Here is a 20,222-nt window from a genome sequence, read left to right as displayed (position 1 = left end):
GGGACTTTTAGATCCCAGTTTTAAAATTTTTATTGTTGCACCACGAACGCAACAAAGCTTTCTGATTCGCCACCAATTTAACCAAGTCACCACGCCTGTATCACCAGCTTGTGTAGCTTCAGGCTTTCAATAATCTGACATTTCCCAACAAAGATGTGTTAAAGATCGCCATTCTACAGTAAAGGGCAGATTTTGTGAATTCAGATCAGGGCTGTGTGGGAACGGGAGAGAGGGTTTAAAACTTCAATCCTTCCCCTTCGATTCTGCCTGAGCGCCCTGTACCGTTATGAGGATAAAGCCATTAAAGAAACAACAAACACGGACCTTTAAAAAGACCCTGCCCATGGTGTACAGTAATAGTCATCATTTATACGCATTGCGTGGGTAATGCCAAGGGATGTGCAAATAACACTGGGAAACGGTGCAGGGGGTTGGACTAGATGACCCAGGAGGTCCCTTCCAACTATGATTCTATGATTCTGTGGCATCTGGAGAGCCACCGTTTGGCCACCCCTGCCATAGACAGAGACTTGATGGTACTTTCCACATTTCACCAACTACAGGAACCTACCTGTGGAGGAACATGAGATCCAGCCTGTTTAACTCCCCACCTCATTCCTTCCTTCCCCCTTACTGTTTAAATGACCAACATCGTAACTTGCAGTTACTCAGCTGTAAGCCAGTATGCCTCCAGGGCAGGATTGACCTGCTTGTCTACCCACAGGGCACTGCTCTTGGTAGCCCCCTCTCTAACCATGCAGGTGTTTGTAATTATTGCGTTGTTCGAGGGAAAGCATTAATGTGTTAACATTTCCTAAGGATAACAAAGAGCACATGTTTCGTTGCCGTTGCTGTTGTTAGCAGTGTTAATTATTATTTATTGCGTTTATTATCCGCCCTCTGTCTTCAGACTCGGGGGCGGGTCACATCGGAACGAAACATACACAAATAAAAAAACATGTCTCCATGCAGCATGCGGCAAATAATTGAAATCGGAAAGGATCCCTGCCTTGTCTGCTCACCACGTGATGCTTCCTAGGCTGGCCCGATTTCATCAGAACTCAGGAGCGAAACGGGGTCAGTGCTTGGATGGGAGACCATCAAGGGAGTCCGAGGTCATGATGCAGAGTCAGGCAAGGGGGAAACTTCATCCGTCGCCTCGCAAATCCTACCCATTAACTGTGACTGGGCATCACTCTCCAGCAAGCTAGTAAAGCAAACTCAGGCTACGTACGGAGATAAAGGAGGGCGTCTTTTTCTCCACATTTCAATTGTTTGCAGCGGGGAACGGGAGGTACCTGGGTTTTTGGGGAAGGGACTGCTAAAGCTTCACACCCCTACTTTGGACCTGACTTGGTGGAATGAGCTCCCGGGAGAGCTGAGGGCCCTGCAGGATCCTGGGCAGTTCTGCTGGGCCTGTAAGAAGGAGCTGTTCCGCCCGGTTGGATATTTTTATGTAACTGGGGCTTTGGCGTTTTATTGTAACCCGCCAAGAGACGATGTGCAATCGCAGCGGGTAATAAGTATAAAGACTATTAATATTACTATATTATAATGCATTAATAGTAATAGTAATAGTAATAGTAATAGTAATAGTAATAGTAATAGTAATAGTAATAGTAATAGTAATAGTAATAGTAATACCAAGGATGCAGGCTAAGCTGTTTTCTCCGTCCGAACGGACGACAGTGTTTCCGGACAAGAGATTTTCAAGCCATGGCTTGAGCCCGACCCCTCCTGACTGCAAAACGCCTGCCCTGCGACCCACCCCTGGCCCCTCCCCAGGGAGAGAGAGAGGCCGCTGCTTGCTGAGCTGTCACTTTCTGTCTCCCTTAAATTGACAACAGCGGGCCTGCCCCGGCAGCCGCCTTCTGGATCCGAACCGCAGTTCGGGAGTACAGTTACACAAGCGTCCAAGTGGGGCTTGGCCAGCTTCCCCTGCTCAAAGGGGCAATGGAAACATTTGAAGCATTTCAGGCACCAGCAGGGCCTGAAAAAGATTTAGAAAACTTTGCTGCCGAAGCCAAGCGGCCCTGACAAAACGCCAGCTGGAGCTCTCCGAGCAGAGGCCTGCTAATAGTTTGGGTTCAGACCACTTTCGGTCTCCGGGCCCCGCCAAGTCCTCTGAGTTCTCTCCTGGATATTCAAGAAGGACGCCGAGTACGTGAGACACAGACGGTTTCATGGGCAATTGATTCCCGGATACGGCCAAGTTAATGCTGCTTATCTTCCAACGTGGCGCGTCCGTACAGCGCTCTGCAAAGCCGGTTTGGAGCGACAGACCGATTTCTCCTGCTCCGTTTCCGGTCCGAGAATGTCACTCTGGGTTGCAAGTCACCGGGGGTTCCTCCAGACCAGGGTTAGTCAAAGTGCAGCCCTCCAGATGTCCGTGAATGCTGGCAGGGGCTCATGGGAATTGTAGGCCATGGACATCTGGAGGGCCGCAGTTTGACTACCCCTGCTCCAGACAGTCTGCAAATTTAACTCTGGAATCGATGTTGGTGCAGCTCTCTCTGGTCGCCTCCAGCATCGCTGACACAATGCTAAAAAACAAGCTCAGTGCAGATTCTGTTTTGTCTGTGGTGTTTCACTACCTGGGTAACTGTCTGTTGGTTTAACGCCACATAAAAAGAATCCTGGCCCACAATGCACCCCCTTTTCTACACTTTATGCATGCACACACACAGCAGAAGCACGTAGAAGGCGAAAGATGCAAAAGTGACTTAAGGAAACACTATCTGTGCTAAATCGGGATTTTTTGTTTGTTTGTTTTAATCAATGGGAAATTCCTAATGCATCAATTCCACTCTGAAAGAGGAAGGGACTAAAGATAAAAGGTAAAGGTATTCCCTGTGCAAGCACCGGGTCATGTCTGACCCTTGGGGTGATGCCCTCCAGCGTTTTCATGGCAGACTCAATACGGGGTGGTTTGCCAGTGCCTTCCACAGTCATTACTGTTTACCCACCAGCAAGCTGGGTACTCATTTTACCGACCTCGGAAGGATGGAAGTCTGAGTCAACCTTGTGCCGGCTCCTGGGATCGAACTCCCAGCCTCATGGGCAGAGCTTTCAGACTGCATGTCTGCTGCCTTACCACTCTGCGCCACAAGAGGCTCTAGGGAGGGACTACCAAGCTCCAAAAGCCAACAAGGAAACTGGGATAAAGAGAATTTAGGAAGCATCCCTGCTGGTTTTAAATAGGCTTAAACGTTAAGAACGGTTATCAGCCGTTTATCAATGTCGTGTTAATTGCATGGATTCTTGTTGTTACCTCCCCAGCCAACCAGGAAGGCCAGACTTCAAAAATAAATTTGTTGTTATTGTTGTTGTAGTTATTGTTAATGACAGCAGCTTTCTACAAAGCATCTTGGGGTTTGTGCTGAGAATTCTTTCTTGGAGATCCTAGCCCTGAAAACCCATGGAGGGAATTTTTGAACTTCTAGGTCATTTCCATTGCTGACCTAAGAATGGCAGTCTGCAAACAGTGAATCTTCAAGGGGAGATGAATCAAAGAATCATAGAATCATAGAATCATAGAGTTGGAAGGGTCCTCCTGGGTCATCTAGTCCAACCCCCTGCGCTATGCAGGATACTCAACAACCTTATCTCTCATGACAAGGTGTGATTGCTGAACTAGAGTTCTTTCACGAATTCAAAACGATGGGTCCCCTCCCCTGGGCCAAATAGGGATACAGGTTTCTTATCTCAAGACAAATGTTCATTTTCTGACCCCCTCTCCCCCAAGCATCCCCACCCCCTCTGCTCTAAACTAATTATTATGTGTGCTGTACTGCTGCATCCTGAATTCCTTCTTGGCAACACCCCTCCCACCGTCCGACTGGGATAGAAGGACGCAGAAATCTCCATTCCGGCTTGTATCTAATGAAGGGAGCTTTGACTCTTAAAAGCTTATACCTCCCAAATCTCCTTGGTCTTGAAGGTGTTTTAATGCAGGTCAACATGAAACCAGCCGCCCCCCACAGGGGCACCCCACTGCCAGTCAGCCGGCAGGTGGAGAAACATGAATGCACCCAGAAATGTCAGCCACACACTGCTGGCGGATGCTCTAGCATATGTGCAAAACTCTCAAAGTTGACACACCGACAATAAGTCCTCCTCCCGGCTGACAGGCCGTTCCTGAAAACCTCACCGGAGTGGCACGATCCAGGCGCCTGTGTACGATTTGGCAATCACGTCTCTAAAAATAAGCAGGGCGTGGGGACATTTCTAAAGATCGATGTGCTGGAGCCCAAGCTTTGATAGCCGCACCAAGAGACGCCTCCAGCGGATCTTCGCTGGGCGATTAGGAAGAACAACATTTGTAAACAGCAGGGTCAAAGGGCCACGGAAGATAGGAAATACAGGCTGAGAGGCAATTATGTAAAATTCAAATGCAATCAAGGAAGATGGAGGGGCCATTCATGAGCAGGGTAATTGGCAAGTTGTGCTCAGCTAGTTAACACCTGTGATCTAAATTTAAAACCTAAAGCCGAAGAAGAGGCACTGGGGGGGGGGGGGAGGAGGGAAGGTGCGGAAAATGGAAAGTCGGGCGATCAAAAGTTGGGAGCGTTTTTCCCCTGGGAGGAAAGGCTCAACTACGGGGGAAGGCTTTTGAGCGGAGAAAAAGGACTCAAAGGGTGGTCCGAACAAGGTTTATGCAACGTGGCACGGGTGGACAGAAAGCGGGCTCTTCCTTTGTTTCTCTTTCTGCTTTGTTTTTCGCGGAGACTGCTGGGCTGTCGATTCGGGGCAGCCTGGGGGGGGAAAGGTCACATCACGGTAATTTGCCACCACAAGACGTGATGCTGCCACACAAGCTTTGACAGCGTGATTGGGGAGGGTCACATCCACATTTTGAGACCGTCTGCTTACGTTTCTTTGTTCTTACTTATACACCCCCTCTTTCTCCCCTACGGGACCCCCAAAGCTCTGCGCTCGTCCTTGGGCTGAGATTTTGTGCCTGGCCCAAGGTCACCCACAGCAGAGTTTCCACTCTCAGATACGAGACAGATGCTCCAGGGGTAGTCAAACTGCAGCCCTCCAGATGTCCATGGACTACAATTCCCATGAGCCCCCGCCGGCATCCGCCAATTCCCATGAGCCCAGCCTTCCCAGGGGCTCATGGGAATTGTAGTCCATGCGGTCCAACCACATTCTGCACGATCGCACCACTTTGGGGGTTTCTCGAAGCCTGAAGACGGTTTCAGGGGTTACTCAGGTTGAGGAAGGCTGCTCTAACCACTACACCATGCTGCCTTTCCTAAGTCCAGACTACCAGTTTCCGCAAGAGAGGAAAAGAAAGGAGCCTTTATGCCAGGGGTAGTCAAACTGCGGCCCTCCAGATGTCCATGGACTACAATTCCCATGAGCCCCTGCCGGCATCCGCCAATTCCCATGAGCCCAGCCTTCCCAGGGGCTCATGGGAATTGTAGTCCATGCGGTCCAACCACATTCTGCACGATCGCACCACTTTGGGGGTTTCTCGAAGCCTGAAGACGGTTTCAGGGGTTACTCAGGTTGAGGAAGGCTGCTCTAACCACTACACCATGCTGCCTTTCTTAAGTCCAGACTACCAGTTGCCGCAAGAGAGGAAAAGAAAAGAGCCAGGGGTAGTCAAACTGCGGCCCTCCAGATGTCCATGGACTACAATTCCCAGGAGCCCCCTGCCGGCGAATGCTGGCAGGAGGCTCCTGGGAATTGTAGTCCATGGACATCTGGAGGGCCGCAGTTTGACTACCCCTGCTTTATGCAATAAGTTTTCACCATCTTGTTTCCTTCCAATCACCCAGTACAGAACCCGAGAAGGGCTCAGCGCAGGCCACCTACCTCTGCAGACAGTCCCGTTCTCCACCGACTCGTAGCCTGCTTTGCACATGCAGCGCCCAATGGGCACCAACCATTCCCCGTCGCCATTGCAGTACAACTTGATGGGTACATCCACCTCTTCGGCGTTGGGGATGCAAGTGCCCCGTGCGGCCACCAGAGAAGTGCTCTCAGCCCCGGAGAGCGTCTCCTGGAAGACGGCGCCGTTCTGGATGATCCGCGGACACTTGCGGTAGAAGACGCGGACGGCGATCAAGGACATGCAGCCTCCGTAGTCCTGGAAGGCCAGGTAGAAGCCGTTTTTGGAGACGGGCCCAAAGCTACGCACCTCGGTGTTGATTTTCATCACCCGTCCCCCGAGGTCCACCTGAGAGAAGCTCTCGTCCGCTGCGATGGTGTCCACTTTCACCCAAGGGTTTTCCATCCAGGTAGGGAAGGTCTTGGTGGCGGAGTCAAAGTCAGATTCGTAATAATAGAGGTTAAAGGTCTCCTTACAGGAGCCGGGGACGTTGGGGATGCTGCTACAGTCCCGCACGGAGAACTTCATCTCCACGTGGATGCGGTGGGCCCCTCTCCTCCTGATATACTTGGTCCTCAGCCAGTTGTTCTGGCTAGACTCAAAGACGTTGCACACCTGGTAAGTCCGGATGGTGTTCATGTTTTCGTCGTAGCCGCTCACTTCTTCCCACTGCGGAGAGGAGACAAGGAAAAGTCACAGCTCGGTACACCGACCTCAAGATGGCCTGCAACGAGGGTGGCCGAGATCAGGTTGGGAAATTCCTGGAGGTTTGGGGAAGAAGCCTGGGGACAGGGAGGTTTTGGCACGGGAGAGAACTCAGCAGAATGCCAACGATTTCCTTCCTAAGCAGCCATTTCCTCCAGGGGAGTTGATACAGGTAGCCTGGAGGATATCGGTAGTTTTGGCAGTGCTGAGTTGGGTGGTACCTGGGAATTTGTTTTTTGGGGGGGGAGGGTTGGGTCTGAGTAGGCCAAGTTTTGGGAGTGGATGGACTTCAACACACAATAAAGCCTTCCAAATTGGCCATTTTCTCCTGGCGAACTGATCTCTGTTGCCTGGAAATTAGTTGTAATCCCCAGGAGATCTCAAGGACCCATTTGGATGCTGGTAACCCTTTCTGCTAGAAAGGAGGGCTTGCCACCACTACGATAAGAGTTCAGGGGAGTCGATACAAGTCAAACTCTCCTGCTAGAAATGTCCGTCAAGATAAGGCACCGCAATCTCATCTAGGGAAGGGAGGGGTTAATCTTGGGGGGCTCTCCCCACATTTAAACCATGTTAGGCCTCATTTAAACAAAGAGCTTTAGGGAGTTTAAAGAGATTTCCCCTCTGACAGTATGCAGGCTCGGGGCTTCTGCTGTAAACCTTGCAAGATTGTTCAGTGCACTGCATTTCTGTGCCAGAGATGCACAGGCCTTCCAGAGACCCGTGTGTGGTTAGCTCGCCAGCACAGCAGGTCCTTTCGTACAACTGACAGCACACTTTACACAAGACCCCGGACTCGTGCAGAGTCACACCAGGAAGCCTCGTTTTCGCCTTGCAAGGCTCCCGCTTAAATCGGGCTTTAATCAACTTTTCGCCTGAATTTTAATCAAAGCCTCCCGTAATCAATTTCTTTTGCCCAGGAGCTCCGACAATAGCCCCCAAGCAAAACCACATTTTGATTTTCGACGAGGAACGTGGCGGGCGCCTTATTTATTATCAAAGCGTCCGCCGCCCACCTTATCAGCGGAAAAGCCCTCAAGGAAGCTCCCATGCAGGTTTAAAAACCCAATCGTTGACAAACACAATACAAGGAAATAAACAGATGCACATTAAGGCTAAAAAGTCCAGCTGATAAAGGATATTAAAATAATAATCTATGGCCTTTTCCGGCTAATAGGGAGCAATTGAACCTACAGAGAGATAATAAAACTCAACACTCCAAAATAGTAAAGGCAGGCTGGAGGGGGGGGGGGAGAGTCGAAACGAGAGATGAATAACAATTTCTTATCCCCGCCGAAACATAAAACCCCTGTTTTGATTTTGCTTCAACCTTGCAAGACTGGAAGAGTCTTTGTTTTGGGGCCTTTCTCTGTGCTCTCATGCAAAAAAATATATTTTTTTTCTGTGCAGTTCGTGCCATGCTTAACATACAGTTAGTATATAAAAACAAGGAGGGTAGTAGCCATGTTTGACTCTCTGCAGCACAAGTCCAAGAGGCAACTTAAAGAGTCCCACACAAGCTGCCCAGGGCTCCTTTGAAGAAGGATGGGGCATCTAGATAGAAGAAAGCAAGGAGAAGACCAGATTGGCCAGGGTTTTCCCTACAAGCACAAGGATTGCCACTCATGGAGCCTCCCCACTCTGTTGGCAGCCTGAAATGGCCTTCTCCTAAAGGCTGTCGGAGGGGAGGTGTCCCTTTGGGTGTCATTCCGGGCTGCCGTGGGAGAGGAAGGGTGACAAAGGTCCATTCCGTGCATTGAAATCATTCCAGCCATGGAAAAAACTCCTGCCTCCAATGTTTCATGCACGAAAACAGGGAAACCCTTCTGGATTTGGAAAATCCTTGTCCCCGCACCAAGGACAGATGCTTGAGCAGCTCCCCGCCCCCTCAAAAAACACCATGCATATTATTCCCCACTGCTGATGGCTCTTCTCTGCCTGCCGTTAATTACTCTGCAATTCATTTACACTGCATTCATTGACTTTCGCTAATAGCCTGTTCTGCATCCATATCAGAAACAGGAGTCGGTAAACTTGCCATTCACAGTTTTTTACTATTTAACCAAATATTTAAGATCACAAGAGAGCCGGGGGTTCTCATTGCCAGAAAGGTACAGTTCAAACATGTCCACAGCACCAAAAATTAGCATGATGTGCTGGCGCCATCCAGGGTGACGCTCTGGCTTTTGGGCAAAAACTCTATGGTACAATGAGTCTCTAACCGTAGAGTTTTGCCCTCAAACCACAGCATCATGCCCTGGGGACCGTTGCAAGTGTGTTAATTTCCCGTTTCCTTCCTTTTAGGGGGTTAATTGGGGGCAGGCGCATCCGGAAAGCTGGGGACCCCTGCCCAGACCAGGCACCTGGCAACCTTATCCAGGTTAGGGACCTCCTGGACATTTGAAGGTAAGAGGCCGGGGACGACAGGGACCTCAGTGGGGAACGATGCCCTACAGCAGCAGTGGCCAAACTGTATTTCTCCAGATGTTCATGGACTACAATTACCATGAGCCTCTGCCAACATGCTGAAAGTCTTCATGATAACTGTAGTCCATGGGCATTTGGAGAGTCACAGTTTGGCCACTCCTGTCACAGAGTCCACATTACAACATATCTATTTTCTCCAGAAGAAATTATCTTGGTCACCTGTAGAAGATTTGTAATTCCAGGGGATTCCCAAGTCCCACCGGGAGGTTGGCAAGCTAGAGTCCACCCTCCAGAGCAGCCAATTTATCCAGGGGAACTTAGCTCTGAGTCTAGCAATTAGTTCTGGTTCCAGCCTGGCAATTCTAAGCGTCCCCAAATCCTCGTATTTTACCAGAGGGAAAGAAACAGGTCTTCCCGGTTTCTCTGCAATATCCCTCCACAGCCTGCCCTTCACCCCCTCCTCTCCCTGCCCCTCCTCCCCAGAGACCCCAGTCCCCAAATCCACTCTGCGGCTGGATTGCTTTTCTAGCCCTGGCCTAGCAAATCCCTTCGGATGGCACCTCCCAGGATCCCCTCGGTTTCTTTTTTCCCAAGCAGGATGAGAAAAGATTCCTCCCCCCCACCCTTTCCTTGCAGCTTAATTAGAAGCCTCTGACCCCCCCCTCCTTCTCCCCCCCCCACCGCTAATTAACATGCGGGGCCTGAAAAGGCCTGAACCCAAACAAAGATCCTTCACGCAGCCCCTCCTCTCAGCGGGCTGGGGGAAAGGGGGGCTCCCTTCTCTGCAACCCGGCATTCAAGACGGGCCAGGCATAGAAAGAGGAGAAGCCAACCTGAAGGGGGGCTTCCTTCGCCTATTGAGCGTGCGGGCCCACCCTTCGCACGCTTGCTCGCAAAACCTGTGCACGCTCGCCCCCCCTCCCCCCACGCACGCACTCACATCACACTGACAGGCAGGGCATGGCTATTCATGAGTGTTTGGGACCGAGGGTGAGGAAGGGGGGGGTCTCCTTCTGGACAGCCCACTGTCCATTCCGGGAGTGAAGGGGGGGCCGCCGTTTGGATAAAAGAGGCGGGGGGGGGTCCAACCTCGCTAGCTTGTGCGGGAAGGGGGTGGGGGTGGCGGGAAGGAGAGCATCATTCCACAAGGCCGGGGCTGTGATAACAAAGGGGGTAGCCACGTCAGGCTGGCCTAGCGACATAAGTGGAGATGTAAAGACCAGCGATTGCAATATATGGGAATGGGAGGGCCACTGAGGGAGTGAGAGAGAGGGTATTTTCGATCTGTTTATTCTGGACTTAACATTATTTGCCTGGTTGTGTTTCCCACACTGCTTTTCAGTCGGCAGCGGCCGCCCACCAAGGCGCTCCTGGAAATGGCGCTTTCTAACGGCGGAAGCGTTCGGGTTCCCATAAAGACCACCTCGCAGGCACGGTCTACGTCCTCCCGGGGGCAATGTAAGGAGAAAGGAATCCTCTCCAGACTGGTCAGGCAGAGGGCTGAGTGGCGCATGGGAGGGGGGGGCGCATGGGGAGGGGCGGTGGATCAGTGGTAGAGCATCTGCTTGGCGTGCTGAAGGTCCCAGGTCCAATCCTTGGCATCTCCAGCCAAAAGGAACGGGCAGCAGGTGAGGGGAAAGACCACAACCTGAGCCCCTGGAGAACTGCAGCCAATCGGGGCGGATCAGCCAGACGAATCCAGTTCCCCCGGAAAAAATGGCAACAGAGTGCCCTGAGGTCCTTTCCTCTCCCAAACCCTACCGACTCCAAGCTCCGTCAACCCAAATCAGCAGGACTTTTCCAAACCAGAACCGGATATATGTTTGTGTATGTGTGTGTGTGTGTGTGTGTGTGTGTATACATACACAAACATATACATATATTGCCCTATACACACATACACAAAGAAGTAAATAAATCTGCTATGAAGTTAATTAATCAGCTAATTGCATTCATTAGTGCCGTCGGCCTTATTGGAATGATTCTATGAGTTTGTGGCACCCCTGAAGGGAAATTACCATGAGCCAGTTTCAACCCCTATTCCCAATGAACGGCTCTTTCCTTAGACATTTGCGGCGGGGGACACAGAAACTCATTTGAGGTGGGGGCCGTGCGGTGGTCTTTTGAGAGCATGCAAAATATATGCCTCTCGGAACAATTCCTGTGGCTATTCACATTATTGGGACATTGGGGTGGGATTCCCTTGTAAGTTACACGTTCATTTTGTAAGTTTCATTAGACGGTTGATATTGACCAGGTGACGTGATGGACTTAGAGGAGTACCACTACTGACAAAATATTATTGCCGAAAATTGGTCTTATTGCACACCTGGTTCTAGCAGCGCTCGCTGTCGAATAAAGCATTTGAGCCCTGGTTTGAAGAAGTTGATTACCCAGCCGATGGCCGTTCCTTCCCTTCCGTTGCTTCGTCTTCGGATGGGCAAGATAGAACCATAGAGTTGGAAGGGAGCCTCCTGGGTCATCTAGTCCAACCCCCTGCGCTATGCAGGACACTCCCAACCCTATCGCTCATCCGCTCTAACCTGCCACCCCTTTGGACTTCGCAATTTGGATCTCCCAGTGGCTGGCAAGCCAATGAGCAATTCGCTTTCTCTCCAGATTCAAATTCTGTCCTCAACACGCAGGCCAGGGAGACCCTCTTCAAGCTCAGTCCTCCCCTCCCCCCTCCCATTCCCACTGCTGCACCCTGTACAGAAACTCACCCCTGATGGTGGGTGCACCGTCCAGCCTAGTTCTGCCGTGGCTGTGGTAGAGTCCATCAGCGTTTCTGGAGGGGAGAAGAAGCACAAGTCATCAGGGGTCCCCTTCTCCACCAAGCCCGCCTCAGAACCGCCCTCGCGTCCCCCAACGCCCCTCTTGTTGGCCTCTTCCTCACTGTCACTCAAGGCAGACGCCCACATTAAAAAACACGAAAGCAATGAAAGCAACAGAATGACCTCCATAAACAGTGCAAGAAATGGCTGGAGATTACCGTTCCTTGTTGCCTCTTTATCCCACTGTTTCTCCGAGGGCCTCGCCTCTCAGAGACAGGACGGCTCTTCCATCCCCGTTTAATGTTCACAACAATCCTGCGAGGTCGTTTTGGCTGAAAGAGCGTCACTGGCCCGAGGTGGTCAAGAGAAGGACCCCCCCCATGGATGCCAAGTTCCAGGCAAGGCCTGGAGATCTCCCGGGATTATCTCCAGATGGCAAAGATCAATTTGTCTGGGGGAAAACGGCTGCTTTATAAACCCATGACCTGCTTAGATTTCTCCCTTCTCTAAGTCGCCCAGCTCCAATCCTGAATTTCCAGGGATTTCCCAACCCAGCGTTGCCAAAAAAAGGACAGCCCACATTCCTTTGAAAAGCAGGCCAGCAGGCAAAGCTGGAGATCTCTTTGTGCCACCGCGGCCTGTGTATTTATCTGCGGATCTGCACCCGGCATGCCAAATAAATCTGCCACTGATGGGAAGGGCCTGAAGCACGCCTGGCTGCTTTCCCAGCAGGAGCTGCGCCGCTGCTTCCCCACGGCCCGGCGAGCAACGTGGGCCGTCCGTCCCACCCCCAAAGGCCTTTCATCGGAGGCCTGCAGACCAGAGCTGGCCTCGCTCCAGGCCCGAGGAGGAGATGCCAGCGCGGCCTCTGTCCCACCCCGGCACAGAAATCGTGCAGAGCAGCTCTCTGAGATCTGAAATGTCAAATATGCCGACCAAACCGAAGCCACAAAAAGGCACAAGGAACGCCCAGGCAGAACCCAAGACGCAGGCCAGGTGTCCGTGCAGGGGGTGGCGAGGAAGCCGCAGAAGATCCCTTAGGATCCCTCGAGATCACGAAAGGCAAGATCCCACAAACCACCTACAAATCTCCATCCCTTCCTTCCCTCGCAGGCACCAGGGGTCTTTTTTGGCCAAGGGTTTCGGGGCTGCCGCCTCATTATACGCGCCGTCCCCGTTGACACAGGTCCACCCCTCCCAACGGGTTATCCTGAGTGGAATTAATTGCCCAGATAATTAACGCCTTCTCCCTCGCTCTCTCTTTTAGAGGCCTCAAATCTCTCAAGTGCAAACGGCAGGCGCTCAGACCGCAAATCCTCCCCGGCACACGACCCACGGCGTCCTGCCACACCGCCGAGCGCAAGGCGCAAGGGAAGGCCGCACAGCTCAGAGGGCTGGGCCGGGCGAGGCACCGGAGTCAGTAAACCGGAGGGCAAGGGCTGCTCTGACTAGAGGGGCCGATTTCCAGGAGCGGTCCCCGAATTAGAATGGATCTTCAGAATGTGGCATTATACCCCGCTGTGAACACTTCCCAGGCTCTCTCCCCCACACCCCCCTCAAAAAACATCTCCAGGCAACTCTGAGCTATGAACAATGGAAACTATCCCAAGATGCAAGAGGGCTGGCTAATGGTTAATATAATAATAACACAACAACGATAACAACAAAGTTTCCAGCAATTCCTAGAGCCGCCAGGAAAGAACTGTTACCCGGAAGTGACTATACAGGACACCATGCGACCCCGTGACCCTGCCCCCCTCCCAAACTCCCACCGGTTGCACCTCACAGGCTGGGAATCCAGGAAAGATTTGGATCTCTTTCTTTGGATGGGGCAGGCCCTGCTCTGTTTTGGAAAACGAGAAAAAGCCACTGACTGCCTTCCACAGTTCTTCTTCTGACCCCTGGCATCACAGAGCCTGCTTTCTCCTCTGTGTGTCTGTTTCTTAAAGCAGGGGTAGTCAACCTGTGGTCCTCCAGATGTACATGGACTACAATTCCCATGAGCCCCTGCCAGCGGTTGCTGGCAGGGGCTCATGGGTATTGTAGTCCATGAACATCTGGAGGACCACAGGTTGACTACCCCTGTCTTAAAGGACTAAGAAAAGGACATCTTCAGAGAAAAGCTACATGTACAGAATCAGCTGATGTCTATGGATTATTCTACTTTGTATTGGAGAAGGTTTATTGTTGCATCTGTAGACCTGTCAAGGACAGAGCTGGAGGTCCTTGGCAGGACCAGATCTCTGCAATTGTGTCAGCCAATGAGTGACTAGGTCCTGACCGCATGATCCAGTCAGTTTAAAGCGAAGCTGACCTATAGCGCTCACTGGCAGGAAGATGCCTTTGTTTGTGCAGGTATACAGGAGGGGATTTTGGTTCAGTTTTTGTCTCTTTGTATCATCCTGTAAGGGTCACCATAACGAATTGAAATGAACTCCCAGTGTCCTGGTCTCTTCTCTCTGAATTTTTCATCCATTAAAAAAAAAAAAAAAAAAAAAGAATTCCCCACAGACAGAAAGTTAGCAGGTAAGGGAGCAGCCAGGTCGAAACCCTTCTCCCTGACGCACTAAGTCTCTCTCTTCAGGGATTTTTGTGTGGAAGAGCATTTGGTCACGTTTTCCTGAAAGCAAACCCCCTACAGCTGGCTTGACACCCCCGAATGCAAACCAGGCTCCGAGCTCTATCAGTTAACGCTTATTACGTTGAACCAATTTATCCTGGGCCTCCACTTAGCATTTCCTTGAATGCAGACTTCCTCTGTTCCTTGGCACACAAACCGGGGCTTGCCTATTGCTCCGTAATCATTGCAGCCTTGTGGCAGGCAGCGTTCCAACGCGGAACAGAGCAACGTTCCAACGGAAAGCCGTTTGCTTCAGTCGCTATCAAAGCCGCGCCGGGATCCAGAAGGTCCGGGGCCAGGCAGGAAAGGAGGGAGACTTTAATTCTGATCGTGTATAAGAACTGGTGTGACCCTGAGAGCTGAGCCCATTTTCTCTCTCTCGCCAAGATCACACCCACCCACCCACGCTCACATCGGCTATCAGCTGGCCGCTTCAAACAAGCACAATTTCAGAGGGATTTTGGGGCTTTGTTTTTTGCATCTGCGCAGTTGGCAGCGTTCGGCAGGGCATTTGGCTGGGCGGCCGATCTTGGCACACGGTTCCGTTTTACGGGATTGTTTGGGCTTATTGACGCCCCGGGATTATCCTGGGCAGGCAGATCACACGTTGTTTAAAAATCAGGTGCATCCGGAGAAGATACGCTGCTTTTGCACCCATGTGGTGGTGGGGGGGAGGGTCTTGGCGTGTGCCCAAGTTTTGATTGGCTTGAACGGCAGTTCCCAGGTGGCGGGGACATCATGCACAAGGAATGACCCAATTGAGAATACGGGAGTCCCCAGCAGAACTTGCAAGACAAACCGCACCGTCTCCCCATTCTCCACCCCAGACAGACAGAGTCCTTGGGGTGGGACCCAAACCGGTTCCCCAAACAGTCTTGCTCCAGTTTCAGCAGCCGTTCCTCCAGTGGCAAAGAGGACAACCTGTAATCTGGAGAGCTGGTTTTCGATTCCCTACCTCTCCACCTGCAGTCAGCTGGGTGACCTTGGGCTGAGCACAGTCCTCTTAGAGCTGTTCTCACAGAACTGCTCTTCCTGAGCTCTCTCATCCCCACCTCCCTCACAGGGTGCCTGTTGCGGGGAGAGGAAGGGAAGGCGATGGTGAGCCGCTTTGAGACTCCTTTGGGTAGTGAAAGTCAGGGTATAAAAACCAACTCCTCTCCTTCCAATGGAAGACCTTCTTAAAGTCATCAGAAGCCTCGTTAAACTGGGGGAAGGCTTCAACATTCAGACAAAAGGAAGGGTGGCATAGAAGTTCATTTCTTCAGGAAAGGGACCGCAGAGAGTCTTTGTTCTGCTTCTTCACCCCAAACCTTCAAACAAGCTCCAAACCCCACAGATCGAGAACTCAGGTTCAGATTCTGCCATTTCCGCATAAAGATTTTTTGTTACCACCTCTCCAATTATCTTTTAAGGATGTTGCAGCCAGACACGGCCCGTCCCCATCTCCCAACTCAATTCCGTCCCAGGAAACTCCACGGTACAATAAATCAACCAGGATGTCCCACATATTTACTCCGGCCTAGATTCTTCCAAACACACAGGTATCCGCTTGATGGTGTTACCCGGAGTTTCCAAATTCTGGGCAAGGAATGAATGAATGTGTCCTGTTTTATTCCTGCTCACCCGCGTTTATATTGGGGGGCAGTCTTGAGTTCTCAACGTTTCACTGTGGGCTCTGTACAACCATCTTATCCCAACGTTACGTACAACGTACAGCATTGAGGGCGTGTAAAATGTCGCAGAATAAAGGGAGCTTTGCTCAGCTGCCAGGAGAGATTGGCAAAATCAAAACGGGGGATTCAGAGGTTGGAACAGCCGGGTCGGGAAGTTTTAAATAGCCCACGCCCTGAGCCCCCGGTGCCATCTTCGGTCCCTCGTTCTGGGTGGTCTGCCCCAGCCCCCGCCCGCCCGGTTCAAATGTCAATTGACCACCCAAAGATGAGTTCTGGTGGGCTATTCCTGTGCAAGAGGGGGGGGTCTTCCCAGCAGACAGCTCTCCCCCCCCCCCGCTCTCCAACAAAGGCCATCAAACCGAACTGAGGAGAACCGACAGAGAAGAAGCAAATTCTTGGACTTTGCAGAATGTTTATAGAGATTTCTTTCTTTTTTCCCACAAGGAAGATGGGTAACATAATGCCGGCCTCAACATTCCTGCAGGGGTTCTGCAAGGCTTCAGCAGTGATTAAAGTACTGGCAAGGCCCCACGGCCCATAAAAATTGAAGGGCCCACGACCAACGTCGACACAGAGCTTGGAGAAGAAAGCAGCAAGCCACGGCATCGGAGACCACAGAAGCAAACGCCACGGCTCGGGGGCATTGCTGCAATTCTCCAGTGGGTGGTAGGCAGGAGGAGGAAGAAGAAGAAGAAGAAGAAGAGGAAGAAGAAGAGGAAGAAGAAGAAGAAGAAGAAGAAGAGGAAGAAGAAGAGGAAGAAGAAGAAGAAGAAGAAGAAGAAGAAGAGGAAGAAGAAGAAGAAGAAGAGGAAGAAGAGGAAGAAGAAGAAGAAGAAGAAGAAGAAGAGGAAGAAGAAGAAGAAGAAGAAGAAGAAGAAGAAGAAGAAGAAGAAGAAGAAGAGGAAGAAGAAGAGTTGGTTCTTATATGACACTTTTCTCTACCCGCAGGGGTCTCAAAGGGGCTTACAATCTCCTTTCCTTTCCTCTCCCCACAACAGACGCCCTGTGAGGGAGGTGAGGCTGACCGAGCCCTGATATCACTGCTCAGCCAGAACAGCTGGCTGCATGTGGGGGAGTGCAGAATCGAACCCGGCTTGCCTGATTAGAAGTCCTCACTCCTAACCACTACACCGAACGGGCTCCCTTCGAGGTGCTTGGCTCTTTCCGTCCCAAAGCACCCCACCACCACTCAAGGAAAAAATAATACCCAGAGAGCTGGTCTGTCTCAGAAAGCACAGGCCCCACAGGCACCCTGGATTGCCTGGGTTGAGAAATAACCGGTGACTTTGGGAGTGGGGCCAGGAGGGGGCAGAATGTGGGGCAGCCCACCTTCCAGAGTATCTATTATCTCCAGGGGGGGCTGATCTCTGTTGCCTGGAGAGGAGCTGTTAAACCGGGGGATCCCTGCATCCCACGTGGAGGCTGGCATCCCCAAAACTTTACTCCAGGAGAATCCGCTTCCTGTCCTCTGGTGATCCTCCATGGTCTGATGCTCCTTTTCTCTGCAGCTGGGCTGATGCTTCTCTGCTCCCCGCCCTTCCTTCCTTCCTTCCTTCCTTCCTTCCTTCCTTCCTTCCTTCCTTCCTTCCTTCCTTCCTTCCTTCCTTCCTTCCTTCCTTCCTTCCTTAAAGGAAAGGGAATAGTGGCTCATTGCTATCACCATCCAAACCTGTTGCTATTAACTAAATGGGGCCTTTATGCCACCTAGGAGGGTCATCTGAAACGTCTACTCATCTGGCTTTTGAGTTGTAATAGGTTTGCCGACAGATGGGAGTGAAATTAATAGATGCCCCCCTTTACTTCCCAGTCTACCTTCAGTCATGACATTTACACCCCTCCTCTTCTGTCCCTATCCCCCCTATCCCCAGCATGCCTGTGTGCATGCATGGGGTTCTTCCTTTTAGTCTTCCCCACAGCCCTCCAAGGTAGGCTGGGGGGAGACAGCAGCTTCCCAATGGTCCCACCTTCTTGGCTGAGGAAAGAGTGAACTCTGGCTTTCCTTGCTCCTTGTCCTTTAATGTCAGTGTTAAGTGATTATCGGTGCAGTCCTGCGTAGATTTGCACCCTTCTTGGTCTACTGTAAGATGTGGAATGTTTTTTTTCCACTCTTCTATGACTTGATCGAGGTTCCAGGGATTGCTCTGTTGGTGTATGTGTCTGTCTGTGTGTATTTAAATTCTGTAAAAATAATCAAGCAGCAGGTAGTTCCGTAGTTCTGTGCTCAGCGCCCTCACATGCAAACGTTCCCTAAGGCTGAGAAGAACGGCATGCTCCCACAAACGGATTAAATTTATCTCCATTAAATGAGTCAACTGGTTAGGCTGTTTTTTTTATTTCATTATTAAATATGTACATATTGCAGAGAGCCTCTTGTGGCGCAGAGTGGTAAGGCAGCTGCCTGAAAGCTTTGCCCATGAGGTTGGGAGTTCAATCCCAGCAGCCGGCTCAAGGTTGACTCAGCCTTCCATCCTTCCGAGGTCGGTAAAATGAGTACCCAGCTCGCTGGGGGGTAAATGGTCATGACTGGGGAAGGCACTGGCAAACCACCCCGTATTGAGTCTGCCATGAAAATGCTAGAGGGCGCCACCCCAAGGGTCAGACATGACTCGGTGCTTGCACAGGGGATACCTTTACCTTTACCTTACATATTGCAGAGGGAGCATACCTGACGTGCCAAAAAAAATACTCCTCACAGATGCCTGTTCAGTGCAAGCCCTCCAAGAAAAGAGTCTCCGTCACATTCCCTGGCAGCTCGTCTGATCTTACAGCTTAGAACATTTTTCCAGGGCTTAGCCTAGATCTGTCTCCTTCATCCTGCCTTCCGTGGGTATTACAAAAAAAACACAGCCATTCCCCCTCTTTCTCCTGACATGCTTTTAAATATTTTGGAGTATGCGGGGCGGGAGGAGTCAACCGACTCTGTATTCTGTTTTTTTTTCTTCTTCCGAGCTCTACAGGCCCAGATGCCTCCGCTTTCCCTTTGTTCACTTCATCTCTTAGGATTCCACGTGGATCCCACGGGAGTTGGGCGCGACGTGGTCGGAGGCCTACACGGCAGGGCCGTTGTGAGGATAAAACGGGGAAAGGGAGAAACACGCGTGGCGTTCTGAGCGAGTGGAAGAAAGGGGAAGGATTAAAATGCACTTTGGGCGGACGGACGGATAAATGGACGGACAGACAGGCAGAAAAAACAAAGGGAGGATCAGCAGGCATCAGAGCTGCCTCCTGCAGAAAGCTGCAGCAACCAGTAATCCAGGGGTAGTCAAACTGCGGCCCTCATGATGTCCATGGACTACAATTCCCATGAGCCCCTGCCTGCAAATGCTGGCAGGGGCTCATGGGAATTGTAGTCCATGGACATCTAGAGGGCCGCAGTTTGACTACCCCTGCAGTAATCCATCCCATTAGGACCAACCAAAAGATGCTCAGCGTAACAAAAAGAGCATCCCTCACCAAAGAAGGCAGGACCCCTCCATTGCTTCCTTCTAGATTTTGTCCGAAGAGGAGGGAGCCGTCGTTCCCGGCCCAATCTGTCCCAAACACAACCTCCGTCCTCGAGAACGGAATGGGCTTCGCCCTTCTTGGCTGCAAAAGCATCAACGGGGAAACTCCCACACCGCATCAGCAACGCCACACGTTCCCATTCACTTTCTCCCCCCCCCTCCCCGCCCCCGCCGTTCCGTTTGCGATTCTGCTTTGCTCGGCAAAACAAACCAAAACAAAAACCCACAAGGTTTTTCTTTCCAAAAACGCCGGCTACGCACGCGACGGGCTGCGTTGGATCCGGTTGTGTTTTCGGGGGAACTCCTCAACGTGGACGGGTGTTCGGCAAGGACGCGTTTCGGGGGGCTCGCGTCCACCCGAGGCTGCGGACCAGGGATCAGGCCCAGGGTTGGAGGACCTCAGGAGTGGTTGCATTCAACATGCTTCACCCACATCCCCTGCAGCGCTCCTCCGAAGCATGAAACTGCCCAAGGGCAAGTCAGCGGACGGGCCACCGGGCCTAGCCCCTGTTTGGCAGCAGATTCATAGAATCCTAGAATCATAGAGTTGGAAGGGGCCATACAGGCCATCTAGTCCAACCCCTTGCTCAACACAGGATCAGCCCAGAGCATCCTAAAGCATCCAGGGTAGGGGAAGCCATTCCCAGCATCTGCTCCCTGCAATCCCTGGACTGGAAG

At 51.5% G+C, this 20,222-nt stretch overlaps 1 protein-coding gene across 6 annotated transcripts in view; it reads right to left on the bottom strand.

The window, feature by feature from the left end:
- Positions 1-20,222, bottom strand: part of EPHB2 (EPH receptor B2) — a 78,412-nt gene that overhangs the window by 53,531 nt on the left and 4,659 nt on the right. For all 6 annotated transcript variants that reach the window (XM_077311101.1, XM_077311102.1, XM_077311103.1 and 3 more), the window contains exons 2-3: positions 11,698-11,762; positions 5,827-6,511 (exon numbers count right to left, since the gene is read on the bottom strand). In XM_077311101.1, the coding sequence (XP_077167216.1) occupies positions 5,827-6,511; positions 11,698-11,762 (750 nt within the window). The remainder of the gene's footprint in view (positions 1-5,826; positions 6,512-11,697; positions 11,763-20,222) is intronic.

Source organism: Paroedura picta, chromosome 15, assembly GCF_049243985.1.
Source record: "Paroedura picta isolate Pp20150507F chromosome 15, Ppicta_v3.0, whole genome shotgun sequence".
In the NCBI taxonomy this organism is placed as follows: Eukaryota; Metazoa; Chordata; class Lepidosauria; order Squamata; family Gekkonidae; genus Paroedura; species Paroedura picta.
The sequence above is the reverse complement of the archived record's forward strand: the minus strand, read 5'-3'. Positions and strand labels throughout refer to the sequence as shown.